The sequence below is a fragment of the Lepidochelys kempii genome, chromosome 9 (assembly GCF_965140265.1).
Source record: "Lepidochelys kempii isolate rLepKem1 chromosome 9, rLepKem1.hap2, whole genome shotgun sequence".
Classification (NCBI taxonomy): Eukaryota; Metazoa; Chordata; order Testudines; family Cheloniidae; genus Lepidochelys; species Lepidochelys kempii.
In genome coordinates this window covers 84,695,505-84,710,345 of record NC_133264.1, presented here as the reverse complement: position 1 = coordinate 84,710,345, position 14,841 = coordinate 84,695,505, and the positions used below count along the sequence as shown (strand labels likewise).

The 14,841-nt window shown below is 38.5% G+C and overlaps 1 protein-coding gene across 14 annotated transcripts in view; it reads right to left on the bottom strand.

Moving 5' to 3' along the window:
* The window catches only part of ACSL4 (acyl-CoA synthetase long chain family member 4), a 48,277-nt gene that overhangs the window by 14,343 nt on the left and 19,093 nt on the right, over nt 1-14,841 (bottom strand). For 6 of the 14 annotated variants that reach the window (XM_073361213.1, XM_073361211.1, XM_073361216.1 and 3 more), the window contains 6 exons: nt 13,666-13,828; nt 7,720-7,766; nt 3,934-4,472; nt 3,431-3,608; nt 1,487-1,596; nt 1,254-1,392 (listed from right to left, as the gene is read on the bottom strand). In XM_073361213.1, coding sequence (XP_073217314.1) covers nt 1,254-1,392; nt 1,487-1,596; nt 3,431-3,608; nt 3,934-4,284 — 778 coding nt within the window. In that variant the 5' untranslated portion in view covers nt 4,285-4,472; nt 7,720-7,766; nt 13,666-13,828. Of the gene's footprint in view, nt 1-1,253; nt 1,393-1,486; nt 1,597-3,430; nt 3,609-3,933; nt 4,473-7,719; nt 7,767-12,291; nt 12,324-13,665; nt 13,829-14,720; nt 14,833-14,841 lie in introns of those variants that run through there. The other 8 variants (XM_073361220.1, XM_073361223.1, XM_073361217.1 and 5 more) reach the window with 8 other exon arrangements.

Below are 14,841 nucleotides of genomic sequence, written 5' to 3'. Positions count from 1 at the left end.
AGATTTGGCTGGAAGTGTAATGTCATTGCAAAGTTTCACTGGACAAACCTAATGAAGTTCTCTAGTCAAACCCTTTAAAATAATGCCTGGGAGAAGTGCAGAAGAGGCTCATACTTTGGAGTGATGAGGGACAAACTCATATCAAGTTTTCTATTAGTAACAGCTCTAAAGCCAGGGCTGTAGATGCTAAAACATATAGTTTGTTTTTAAATCGAAGTCAGGATGCCTTGAAAAATCTCATACTTGGTGGAAAGTGAGTTTTACAGACCCAGAAGCCAGTATATATTGAGCTAATAAACTTATGAAAATAAACTAAACTTGTTTTAACCCAGTTTGTTGCCTTGACATTTATTCTCTTTTGTCCTGGTTATTGTGAAAACCCGTAACCCTCAGGCTGATGACTTTGCAGCAGAAAAGGGGAGCAAAGGTAGGAGTGGGAGGACATTTAGGGGAGTTCACAAAAAGACCCAAACCTACCTCTAGCCCTTTGGTGCTGGCAACAAATTCAAGAAATCAGCAACCTACCACAAAGTAAGCAGCTCTACTGAATGCGTACTTTCTTGCATAAGCCTCCGGTTCCTGCCAACCAACTCCTTTAACTGCTCACATCTTCTCCTTTCCAGTAACACAAAGGAGCTGCCTGGCAGGGACTGTAGACCTGGGTGTCAGGAAGCAAATCCTCATGATTGCTCGCTTCCTCCTTAATGAAGCTGGTTTCTTTCTCTAGCCAGCCAACTGTAGTTCACAGTGACTGGAGGAGGGAGTCCAGTGCTTATCCCCCTGGCTTTGTGGGGTCTTCTAGCTACAAAATTGGTCAGAAAGACTTTTCTAAAAACAAATGCTCATCCCTGACATCAGGAAAGAAGAAAAAAAAAAAGTGATGGAGTTTTTAAAACGTTCATTAAAACAAACCAAAAACAAATAACCAAGCCCGACCTTAATTCTGTATGACCTTCCCTTATTTTAGAAAGTGAGCTCAGCCAAACCATGCCAGTCACATTCTAAAATTAAACTTAGTTTAAGCTGAAACAAAATCCACTTGGGACAACGGAACATTAAGATAAAAGACTCAAAAATATTTTGCTTCTAGTTTCCTACTTATTTAAAAAATTGAGTTGGACTGGTAATTTTTCTACAGTAAACGCCAGTTCCTTTTTAGGTTAAATGGACATTTTTCCTCCCATACATATCCCTCCAAATCAGGTTCAATCACTTACTGGACTGCTTGGGTAATCCTGATTTGGTTCACTTACAATTTTCTGGTTTGGCTCCTAGTTCTTCTACTGTCTGCATACTATGAATTTCTAGTCCTTCAGGGTATTCAGATTTATTGATAGTCTTCTTATCCACATAAATGATATGTTTGAGACCGGGGATCTCTGACAATGCAGTCTGTTGAACAAAGAGGAAATTTAGTACTTACAGCACCGTATATTGTAAGATTACGGGTGAAATACTGTTGACAAAATAGTTGTTCCCAACTTACCTTAAGTTTACTCTCTAGAAGTTCTACACTAGTGATTAGATATGATGCTCCAGATTCATTCAGGCCATAGGTTACTGCCTCTTCACCAAGAGTGGCATATAAAGTAACAACTGTTTTATAAATAAAAATAAGTTTAACAGCAGAATGATACAAGCCAAAAGCTTTTCTATGTATAGAATTTAGTCAGCGTGGAGGAGGGGGAGACAGGGGAGGAATACTTTTCAACTGCAATCCTTTTCCACTGAGGAATAAAAGCAGCTTTTAGTTTTTCCATGATGGAATTTTATGAAGCAAGGAGTTTATGGTAACGATAATAGTTGTATGGAAAGAGGAAAATGTAATTTCAGTCATAATATCGCATGATAAACGACTGAAAACAAATCTGTGTTCTTTCCAGTTTCACACAGAGGGAGGAAAAAAACTTTGGGAGAGCTGAGTCCTGAGGATCTCCTCTATTTTTCTGCTTCTATAAACCATTCTTAAAGCTTCATACCAGAGAAGAGGTAGACTGGGTTTCACATTTACTAATTAATTCTCCAAGAGAAGAGGTGTTCAGTGTAAGGCATCACCTCCAATAAAGCATTAAAATAGGGAATTAATACTCAAAAATCTTGTTATGAAGTAGTTAGGATTACTACACATACATCTACCTGACAAAACCACAAAAAGCAAGAAAATGGAAAAAAGTTAAGCCACTTAACAGTATCCGCCACCACACGCGCACACCTTACTATTACTACAGCTACTGTAATCCACAGACTACACAATACAACAGTGGTCCGCAACTTTTCTGTGGGATTAGCACATTCCTATTCCCAGAAGACTGTGGCGGGCGCCAGACAGTCTGCCGCCGAAATGCGGCCGTGGAAAGAAGCGTTGCCACCAAAAAACGGCAACGCTTCTCAGCGGCATTTCAGCGGGTGGTTCTCCGGCAGCCATGCTCGGCTGTGGCATTTCAGTGGTGCAGTGTCCTGCAGGTGCACACATCTGCCCCGGCGGGCGCCATTGTGCCTGCGAGCACTGCGTTGGGGACCCCTGCACTACAATCTTAGTTATATTTCCCTATGGGTGCCAGCATTCCATCATCCCCTTTAATAGTCCTCCAGCAAACCTTCTTTGCCAAATCTCCCTTTCCCTACACAACCAATCGTTGCACCAAACATGCACAACAAATAGAGTTGGGGAGGGGAGGTGTTTCAGTGAATGCAGAAAAATGAAAGGGGGGCAGAATTCAAATTGTGGTGCATGGTCTGTGTTGGATAGAAGCAATAACGAGCGAAAGAGAGAGCGCGCGTGTGTGTGTGTGTGTGTGGGGGGGGTAACAGCCCTAACTGCTTCACAATGAAGCTTTTGGTGTATTAATATACTCAGGACTGCTATTTTTCTTTCAAAAGTACTGTGTCTTGTACATTGATTAAAGTAAGGTGGAGGGTTTAAACAGTTCACAAGACTCCTCAGATGCTGCTTTGCATATTTCGGCTACCATAACATTTCTCCATTCCACCCAAAATCCAGTCTCCCCCAACATGTCAAGTGGCAGAAGCAATCAAAGAAATAGCATTGCTGCATGTTTCAGTTATGAGCAAAATTAGTTAGCCACACAGATTTGATAAACAAATCAAAGGGTCCATATTAATTGCTCTTTCCTGCCCTCCAAAAAGTGAAAGTCAGTTCTGAATTCTAAAAAAAAAAAATTCTACTGTATAATAAGCAGAACAAATTAGTCTGACTACAGCTGCTAGCAACAATCCCACAAATCAGCAATGTATAACATATAGTTTATTAGAAAGCTGAACACAAATTAGGACTTTTCACTTTCTTCCAGAATTTTTTTCAACAAATGCTATCCCAGAAACATGCAGATGTACTAGACATAAAGAACTGAATTGACTGAAGAAATTTTTCTAGAAATATAGTTAATGCAAATGCAACTTTAACACTCACGAGGAAAGTTGTATTTGAAGCAGGTCTGTGCTGCAATCATCCACTCCACTCGGGTCTCACAGAATATGGCAATGGAACTTTTTGGCTTTAGTCCTTGTGCAGCTAGTCCTCTCCCAAAATTATTCACTTTCTGGTTAATGTCTTCATAGTTTAACCATCTATAGTTTCCTAGGATTAACTGGTAAAAAGAGTAGAATAGTTTTGTGATAATGACACTAAACTGTTCGTGTACATGTTTGCACCTATTCCGTAAGCTGGTGTGGAAAACATACTAGCAAATACAATCTTTTAAAAAGTTACTCATCTCAATTTTTTTGCTGAAGAAAAATATTAACAGCATGTATTATAGCTTCCTTTCTTGAGCTACAGTTAAATATCCAGTTTTACACCATAAAATGTAAATGGTAAAGAGTGTAAAGGGGGCCTGCAACAGATACTTTATTGTTAAGACACAAAGCTTTGACATTACAGACTTCAAGAATTCAAAAAACTTTAAAGATTACCTTTTTAAATACTTTCCCATTAGGCTGCATTTCATTCTCTTCACTCAGTATTTCTCTGGTCCCAAGGCAGTCCTTCTTCCCAAACTTTGCTACAGCATGGTCAAACAACTTATCCAAAGTGTCTGCTTCAGGAATGTCTATGGTTGCTAGTGACTCAAGATGAGTAACAGAACGGAACGGACTTCCAGGCTTGTCCAAGATGGGTTTTGCTTTTAAGCGTTTTGCCATAGCCTTTTTCTTCTTAGCATTGGTAAGAAAATACCATGGAATAAATACAAGGGCACTGTACACAGATATTAAGAAGTACACAGGGAGCAAGAAAATGGCACATACATCTAGTCTAAGTTTCATAGTGGATAGTTCAAAAAAGTTTTCCTTTGTCCTTTGGGTTCAGAGAATCGTGGTTCTCTGAAGAAGGTAAGAGCAGAAGCAGCAACAAGTGGCAGTACAGTCACGGAAACAACAGTAAGTGAAGCTTAGATAGCTCAGTTTTAGAGTAACATCTAAAACATTAGTAACCTTTGGAAGTCAACAGACACCTGTGGGTGAAGATCACAGCCAAGCAGACAGCAGGAAAGAAAACAAAGAAAGTTTAACAAATTAGTGACACCAGGAATCAGTCCATTAGCTTCAATCCTTTATGATTTCACCCCAACATGCAGCAAGACAAAGGAGGCTGAAGTAACTGGTTTGAGAGGCACATGAGCAATTGGTTTTGAAGACTGAGAGGAATCTTTTCCTTATTTGTTTTTTACCTTCACAAATATTTACTCTTGTAAGGTCCCCCCTACGCCCCTTTGTCTCTGTTTAAATAATTCTGGTCTTTTAAAGTGCACTGTGTCCTTTATATACATCAAAATATTGTGTTTCTAAGCTAGTTGAGCAATCCTGAAGTTGCATAACTATGGTCAAAGGCCAGTAGCTTTTTTCTTAAATATTTGTGCTAGGGGTAGGAAGATATGGTAGTACTGGTTTTTTATGACTTTCAGAAATAAAGTTATATCAATTGACTCAGTGTTCAAAATACAGCATATTTACTGAGACTCCTCGAAATAAAATAAAAAACCCACACACTGTAGACCTAATTAATACACAAGATTCATATAACTCTCCTTCTAACATCACCTGGGTAACTGCTTTTACTTTAAAGCAGGCCTGAGAAGCTCTATTTGAATGTGCACAGCTTACACAGACTTGATTTGTAAGGCAATTACTCTAATACACAAATGTAAGGACTTCTGGAAGAAAAAGTCCAACTCACCTTCCATCATAAAACTAGAATCAAATCCTGAAGTATTTGATTGATTTTACAGGAATCTCTCCTGAGTATGGACTGTAAAAATTAGGTCTGTGAGAGGACTAATGGGTAAATATTAAAAAAAAACAAAAATACACACGCACACACACACAAAAATTAAAATCCCACTTTAGTTTGGGCCAACTCAGTGGCCCTACACCAGTATTCTGCATTGACATGTGGGAGATATGGGTTCAACTACAGTATTTAACCCTTGTTTCCTGGTCAGATGAAGGTTGCAAGTGCTGTGGAGGCAATGCACACAGCCCCAGGGAAGCAAAGGAAAGGGAGCACCTACCAAAACAGCTCCAACACATTAGGGAGCAGTGCTGACTGGTTTAGGGCAAGGCCTATCTTCTCCCCACCTGGAAGATGGAGATCTGATTAACAGGAGACTTGAGGATGTGGGAATTCTCTCAGGGCACCATCAAGAATGGAGAATGTATAGACACACCAAGGAATTTCGTTTATATATATTCATCACCTCAGGTGAGGGAGAGTGACTAAAATTTCAATTTTTTAAAGTGACAACTGCCAATAACAGCACAACAAGCACCAGCAACACCCATTATTAATATGGAAAATTACATTTTCTTTAGCACACAGCAACACATATAGTATCCATTAGGTATAAGCATAGTCTGATTGAATGAAATGCATGAGAGATTTGTAGGTACATGCCATGTTATCTGGTAGGAGATAAGTAGCGGTTTCATTCTACAGAATAATTTTAAGAATTGCATATTTAGCAAATAAATTGAGTGAGTCATAAGTACTAAGCTGAATTCTGACAAAATACAGATTTTTTCCCCCCCGGAGTGAATTACATGTTTTCTCACCAAGATTTAAGTACAGTGACATCTGTCTGTCTTATCCACTTAAATCAGTTGTTTAACTAAACCTCCTATCCTAAAACTCACCTCAAAATATCAATGAATTTGAGAAGAGTTATGCTTCACTTTTATTAGATGGCCCCTTAGTGAAGTATAATGAGCTAGTTACTGAGTGGTTCCTTAAGACACGTTTCACTATACTGGTACTGTAAAAAGTGCACCAAAGTAGCTGCTCAGCAAACATAGCATAACAGAATAAGTCTCACTGTATTACCAACAACTATTTAAACAGCCATTTGTGTATATTACACCTAAGTTACTGTACATTAGCTCCATTAGGTTAAAATAGGTCTTACATAAATAAGTCTTTTGAAGAAAGCCCTAAACCATCTGTTTTGCACTCCAAACTTCAGTCTCTTCAAATGAATGGCAGACATTATACTATTTGTCTTAAATGATGTGCTGATAATTTCATTCCAGTTACTTCAGCTGGAGTGTTCTGAATTAGCTTAGGTTGTACATAAAAATAAGCAGAAATGTTAGGACTAAAGCTAAAGTTCCAGTGCTCGGCAGTTAACCACCACACAATGTAAGCACTGAGAAGGGAATTCTCAGTATTTTCAAGAGACAAAAGCATGCAACATAATATAGCGAGTGAACCAGAGAATAGATTACAGCAGGCTAATGCAAAACTTAAAGGCACAATTTCATTGCCTTACTCCACAAGCAGTCCCACTGAAACCAGCATGACTATTTGTTGAGTAAGTACTACTCAGCCTGAGTAAAGGCGGCCGAACTGGGACCTGAGAATTTACACATCTACTCAAGTCCCTTGACAAATATTTGAGATTGAATGGATTGACATCTAACACACATTCTTTCCCCATTTTCAAATGCAAACACTGCTTTTTTGAGCAACACCTGTCCCTTAGTATGACAGAAGATCTGGAGACAAACTAGCAAACGTAGAAGATAGGTATACCTAAGTATTAGTACCAAGAGAAGTACAATTCTAAACTGGAATAAAGATTGTAGAAGAAGCATAGGCTGCTATAGTTTTAATTTTAACGTGGGTATTTAAACAGCTTGTACAATGCTCCCAACACAATGAAAGGAGTGATTAAAGTTACACTGTATAGGTATTTTCATTGTGTAAGTATACTGAAGAATTACAGGGGATAGCAACAAATGCTAAATCTATTAGGCACTTTATTAAGAATCCTTACATTTACTATAACTCATACTTATCTGAAGCATATGGCCCAAAACCAAAACATTTTAAGATGATTTCTGTATTAACTAATTTAAAATGAACACATATTCTACCTGCATTAGGGTTTTGTCTGGCACTCACTGATGTAATATCAAAGTACTAGTTACTCTTGTACAGTGGGCTTCTGTAGTTGGATTTGTATTGTAAAATACACGGAAACTAAGTTATGCACACAGATGGTCTATATTAACATTACTGCCATTTGCCTCTCATTCTCCTTCCAACACACTTTCCCATTGCTTATTATACCCACTGTTGCTCTATCGAGATCAGCTGGAAATCCAAAAAATGCCATAGAATTTGATGAAAAACTAGTCCAAACTCAAAATAAAGAAAAACACTTGTAACTTTTTGCCTTAACAAATAAATGTTAAGATACTTACAGGATATCTAAAAGTAATGACTGGGTTTTCTTCACTGATGATTCACTCTACAGTAAAATGGGAGAGAAGAGTGCAGGGGAGAGAAGAGAGAGACTGATAAGATTGTGTACCAAGTTAAGTAAAAATATTAATTGTAGAAACCAAAACTGTAACCTGCTATTTATGTATTTAAACAGTGAGGATAAATTAATGTTCTCCCCTATCCTTTTGAAAAGGAAGATGGTGTCACTACTCTTCTATTTAAATGAATCAGAGTAAGTTTTCATCGAAGTCACAATATATACAAGTTACTCACATTTTAGTCTTGTACTTTGAACATATGCAGTCATGGTTTAGTCAATACAGGGGGTATGTGGATGAAAGTTAGTGCCCTGTGATAATGCAGGAGGTCAGACTAAATGATCAAATGATACCTTCTGGCCTTAAACTCTATGGAAATCTACTGAAATTACCCATATGACTGTGCACCTCTGGCACATGATCAATCAGGTATGACTGAGGTTAAAGTTGTGAGCCATTAGAACATGCATCAGCCAGTGTTCAGGGATACAAACAACTTTTCTATTCCTGCAGGTTCCGTCCCCCCCAGCCCCCGGGATGTATTGTAACCAGTGCTTAATTTGTAACAGAAGAGGTGCCAGGGCTCAACCAATTTTGTGCCAGCGCTGAAGTGATTTTTTTTTACTTTCATAACTGACACAGCAAGCCAAGAAGTTTTACCAGGGCTATGAACTGCCAGCCTAGAGGTGCCAGTGCTCAGCCCTGGCACAAATTAAGCCCTGATGGTAACCATAGGCAGGATATGCTTATCTTAAAGGAGAGAGAGCGAAGCTAGGCCAGGCTGGATTGTCTCTAACCACCCCATGGATTCCTGCCTCTAACATAACAGTTTAGTAAAAGAGATTTCCTTCTTCTGCCCCAAATGTAGTATGTGTCTCTCACTCATTCCACTCCCCAAAATCATATTATGTTTTTACAACCTCAAGTGTGGTCAAGATTTAGTTCTGCATCAGTGGTATCTTGTCTATACCTATAACTGTTATGACTTTAAAGTTTGTTATCTCTCTTCAAGGATAAGGAGTACTTGTGGCACCTTAGAGACTAACAAATTTATTTGAGCATAAGCTTTTGTGAGCTACAGCTCAAATAAATTTGTTAGGGGAGGTAGGGACAGACAAAGAACAGATACCGGGAGTCAAGGCAGGCTGGAGACAAGGGGGAGGATTTTCACAGGAATGCAGTATCTAAGGGACACTCCTCCTGGCGCATGATGTGCTTGCTTTTAGACAATGGTGGGCCCCAAACCAAAATGGAGTCACATGTGCTAACTTTTCCTTAACATTAGTCTCTAAGGTGCCACAAGTACTCCTTTTCTTTTTGCGAATACAGACTAACACGGCTGTTACTCTGAAACCTGTCTTCAAGGATAGTTACTTTTAGATTTAAAATGCCCTAAATTTTCTAACAGATTATTAGTTATAAAATTCTTCTCCGTCTGACCCTTAGATAGTTGGATTCATAGGGCAGGTCTACACTATAAGTTGGTCTAACTTACATCATGCAGGGGTGTGAAAAAAAAAAAGACACCTGCTGAGCAACGCAAGTTACAGCAACCTATGCGCTGTCCACACTGGCACTATGTTGGCGGGAGACAATCTCTCACAGAGGGAGAGTAATTATGCTGATAGGAGAGCACTCTCCCATGAGCATAGTCACCAGATGCGCTAAAGCAGCACAGTTGTAGCACTTCTCTGTAGACCTCCCTATAGTAACTAAGACTTTTCCTGTAGTGTAGACAAGGCCTATCTAAGCTATGCAATTTGAGTTACGTGAATAGCATAACTCAAGTTGATGTAGCTTAGACCTACTTACCGCAGGGTCCACACTACGCGATGTCGACAGGAGAAGCTCTCCTATCGACCCCCCCATCTCTTCTCAATCTGGTAGAGTAAAGGAGTTGATGGGAGAGTGATCTGCGGTCAATTTAGCGGGTTTTCACTAGACCCGCTAAATCGACCACCGAAGCATCGATCGCTGCACGTCAATCCCCTTGGTAAGTGTAGACAATGGGAAAAGTCCCAATACTTTAAAAAGCCACACACACCATGTTCTGAGAGTTGCTATAATAGCTTTTCTTGAAACATGAGACGAGTACAAAAACCACAATATTTTGTGATTTAAAGGTCTTATTGGCACTTATGGGATGATGTGTATAACTAAGACTTTTCTACTCATTGGTAATGTGACCATCCCAAACGCATGCCATTTAAACCTTTATACCACAGCATATATTACACATAATACACATCATAAACAGTCATTTCAGACCAGCAGAATGTCTAGATATTGATTTCATTTGGTTACAAAATGAGCCCTGGTGCTGACATCTAAGCTTATGCTTTCCTTGTCTATTTTTCCATGTGTCTTTTTTTGGGGGGGGCGGGGGGACTGCAAATGTCTTGTATCTGTGAAACCATCAAGGACATTCTCAAGGCAAGCCAAGTAGGGATTACTCCAAAGTATGACAAAGTTCACATTGTATCTCTGGGTAAAAATCCTTGTCTTATGAAAGGACGACATTTCGTAACCCTAGAACACTTAGGGAAAAAAACCTAGTAATATACTACATTACATCAGTTTAGGAAAAAAATGTTGTACTGCAAAGCCTAATTAAGTGTTAATTTCAAAACCCTTTTGCCTACACACTATTTATTTTGGAGACCGTATAGTGGAGCTTCCGTTTCTTGAGGCAGGAACTATATTTTCAGTGGAACTGTACTACCCTCTGTTTAAAAAGAAACTAGCATATTTTCAGTACTAACACAATCTAAACAACAAACAATAATCATAGCTATTGTCTGTTGCCTTCTGATAGCTACATTTTCAGTGTTCCCATTGGATTTTCCTCTATGTTAGTCAGTTCATTTTTTCAATTTTTGAAACAAAGCTTATTCATCAATATGCTAGCTGTCTAGACGAGAGCTCATTCAGTTTGGGAGGAACTGTTACAGTACAAACATCAAAGTCCTCCCTTATAAGCCAACAGCACACTTTATATTACTAGCTACAAGTTAGTTACAGAACTTTTATAGTTCATTTGTCCAAATGCTTGGAAAAATATATTGTACAAGTGATGTCACTGCTTACTTACATAAGCATTACCATCTATGGTAGGTAGTAACTAATAGTTACAACATAGTCGAGCTTTGATGTTCAATTAAAAGCTTCAGAGACAGTTTTTGATATGCATCTCTTTATTCTCTAGCAACTAAATCCTTCGAAGAAAGCCTAAAATAGGGCACCAATTCTGGGACATCAGAGAGGCCATCAATTTATGACTAATTTTTAAATGACACACACGGAATAAATGGCAGGCAAGAGATTTAATTTTTCCAATAATTGCTCTTAGTTTTATTATCAAAGCTTAAATTGACAATTAAAGAATGGAAAAAGAGGTGGCATAGGTTATAGCTCTAGAAGCTGGGACAAAAACTATTCACCAAGGATGAAATGTACTGCTCTAGATTTCAATAGTTAGACCAGAGGAAGTAATATTTACTCATCAATATTTACTCTCATTGTTTGCATAAGCAATTAGAATTCCAAAGTATAATTTTAAAACTTATTTTACGTGTATTTGCCCAGAAATTTTAACCTGTGCAATTTAATTGCAAGGAAGCATGAATTTAACAGTTATTGCCACTAGCAAGAGATATTGTTAGTACAAAAACTCATACAGAGGGACAATGAAACATTCAAAAGCATATGAATTGGATTAGTATCTTGGTTATTTCAAAAGACTTGCCTATGTTTGCGTTGGTTGTAAAACAGCATAAATAGAAAAATGAACATTTCAGATAAAGAAGCTGCATTTACAAAAATGTCCAGTTATAGTGAAATAAATGGGAATAATAAATATATGATAGTAAATCTTTTTAGTGAGGAAGTGGAGTGTGGGCTGAAAGAGCAGGAAGTATTTACTTTTGTAAAGAAAGACTCAAATTTGGAATGTGTGAAAGAGTTTAAATGAACTTAAATGAGTTTAAATAAGAGAGTTTTAAATGAACACTTAGGGTAAAATCCTGGCCCAAATGAAGTCAGTGGCAAAACTCCCTTTGATTTCAAATTGGGCCAGGATTTCACTCTTAGAATGAGCATTCAAAGTTTAAATTCTTTCAGAAGAAGATACTGAAACCTTCCACCCACAAAAAAGCCAAATATGAATAACCAAGAAAGTTTCTGGAATTTGTCTATCATCTAGACAAATCTATGCATTTTAGAGATCATGGTAAATATTCACAAAAGGTTAGTGAAAATCCAGTTTTACACATTACAAAGATATAACAGAGCACATCAAATGAATGTACAGGTTATTACCATGATCAATAGTAAATATTAATCTTGACCCCCTGGATTTATTCAAATACTAGAACTGAAAGTCTTATTTTACTTTTTGGTTTTGAAACAAAGATTCAGAGGAAGAAATTAAAGATATTGAAACAAAGATATTGCTGGAAAGAAAGGACTGGGTTAAGCAGACAGGAAAATACGTTCAGTACACCAACTACTCACCAAATTTCTTTCCAAGATTATTACAGATGTCCCTAGGCACATGAATAAGAGAGCACTTATAAGGCAAAGAGACAAGCCTACGTAAAAAACATTAGGAAAGTTTTATGTCTTATTTCAACCTCTATATCCCAGAAAGCATTGAGAGAAAAATCAAGGGAAATGAAATGATTCAATGTTTACAAGTGATGTCAATGTTCACAAGTGATGTCAATGTTCTGTAAGAACAGACTGTGCCAATATTTATGCAACTTAAAACTTGCTGGAAAATAAGCATCCAGAGACCAGTTTTCAAGTTTGTTCCTTTCTCAGACAGCTTTCTGCATATTTTTAGGTCATTATGTCACAAGGCACAGGAAATGCAAATAGGACCAGACTTTCCAGGACCTCCGTGACTTCTGCAGCTCCTATTTCTGACCTTGACAATATTGTTCTATCTTCACTACACAATTTATATTTTTTCTGGTAAGGAAGGAAAGAAACTCAAGACAATTAATAAGGTCTCAGTTTGCTGACAGATCTACCTACTAGGACCTTTACTCCTATTGAAGTTGGAAAAGAAAAATCTCCCTCTCAACTCCTTTTGCCCAGCCCATTTCCATAGGCTTAGTACAGGATTTGGCCTCCTATGGTAAAGCTCAACTATTATGTATCTGAGTTGAAGATCAATATTATACATCCACACACACAATGGGTGATAAGGATAAATTCATTAATGTTCGTGAGGCATCCAGATACTGCAGTGATGACTGTTATAGAAAAACCTGTAAACAATACCAAGGAAGTAAACAGTTTTAGGGAGTGGCACACAGCACCCATATACATTGTACTACCACGTGATCCCAGGGTTCTTAAAATAATGGTTCAAGACTTCCACGCACGTCCTGCTCATCTGTTCTTTAACCTCCTCGAGCTCTACTTACTCATACAAGTCTCAAACTGGGATATCAAGAAAAATTTGCATCCTTTCATATAAAATAGGACAAAATGAACATAAACACCCTCCTCCCAACAGATGACGGTACTATTTATTTTTTGCATTCCAGTAGCACCTAAAGACTGCAAACCAGGGTTGGGACCCCATTTGGGCTAGGAATTGTACACCTATAGAAGACAGTACCTTCCCTTAAGAGCTTACAATGTAAAAGGAAAAACTGATAGCTTTTTTATTTTTGTCTATTTGCCAAAGTACAGTTACTTCTGTTTCCCTTTCATCTGTTTCCCTTTCAAGCCTTTCCATGCTTTCCTTGGATTAGGCTGCCAGTCAGAATTCTTCACACAGCTTGAGCATCCACATTCCCTCCCTATCCCTACAGAAAAAAAAAACAAAAAACAAAACAAAACAACCACACCTCAGCCTCATTTTCAGACACTTACAGAAAAAAAAACAGGGTTGAGGTGTGGGGGGCAGGAGAAGCGAGGTCCCCCAAAAGTCTCCCAAGGCCTCTTCCACTGTTATCCTTTCTCAGCCGCGGGAAGTTCTAGGTCATTTCTTCTCTGCAGTTAGGGTGCAGAGGAGGACATAGGCAGCCCACGTGGTCTGGGAAGTCAAGCATAAGAACTACATGAGATGTGTACATCTTCCATTAATTCAGATAAAACCTGAACACTCAGACGTAGAGAGATTGGTCATAGGATTTATTAACTTCCCTGGCCATACAAGAAACAAAACACATGAATGAATTACACTTCTCCATAAACATATGTAGTCTTCTACCTTTATCTGTGATCGTTCTAATAGAGGTACATTCTTCACTAAGGAAGAGTCCACACTACAGCAGCTGGTTGATTTAAGCTACGCAATTTGAGTTACATGAGAAGCGTAACTCAAGTCGACATAGGTTACATCTACTTACTGCAGGGTCCACACTACGCTATGTTGACAGGAGATGCTCTCCCGCTGTCATTGCTTCCACCTCTCGTTGAGGTGGAGTACAGAAATCGATTGAGCGTGCCTTTGCTAGACCTGCTAAATCGATGCCGCTGCATCAATTGCAGCAGTGCCAATTTAGCTCTGTTGTGAAAACCAGCCCTCAGTAATCAAAGCAAGTTTACCAGTTTTACAAAACAAACAAATCCACACGCATTTCAGGACACCATGCACCAGAGAGGACACCAGAGAATTACAAAATGAGATCAGAGGTTTCAGTCACTGGTGTTATCCCTCATGGTGATCTCAAGAGGCAAACAACAGCTGTATCATATTGCCATCCTTAGCACATTTTTCACTTCAGAGAGAAATGCCGCGTGCTGATAAATGCTACAGTGCTTGCCATTCTTGCTTTTGAAATCTAACTGGTTAACCATAAATATGACTTGGAGAGTATAGCACCCGAATCAGATAATTTTTGGACTGTTCTCTGATGATCACAGATGAAAGCTTCAGATTATCCACTAGGACTGGTTATTTCTATAGAAAACCATACACTTACTTAAACTAATTCACTCTGTAGTAGGGGACCGTTTGAGCAAGGAGGAGATGCAAACACTTTGAGGTAGATACAGGAAAGCAAAAAAAAAGAACAATGTTGCACATAGAAAGGGGGTATATAA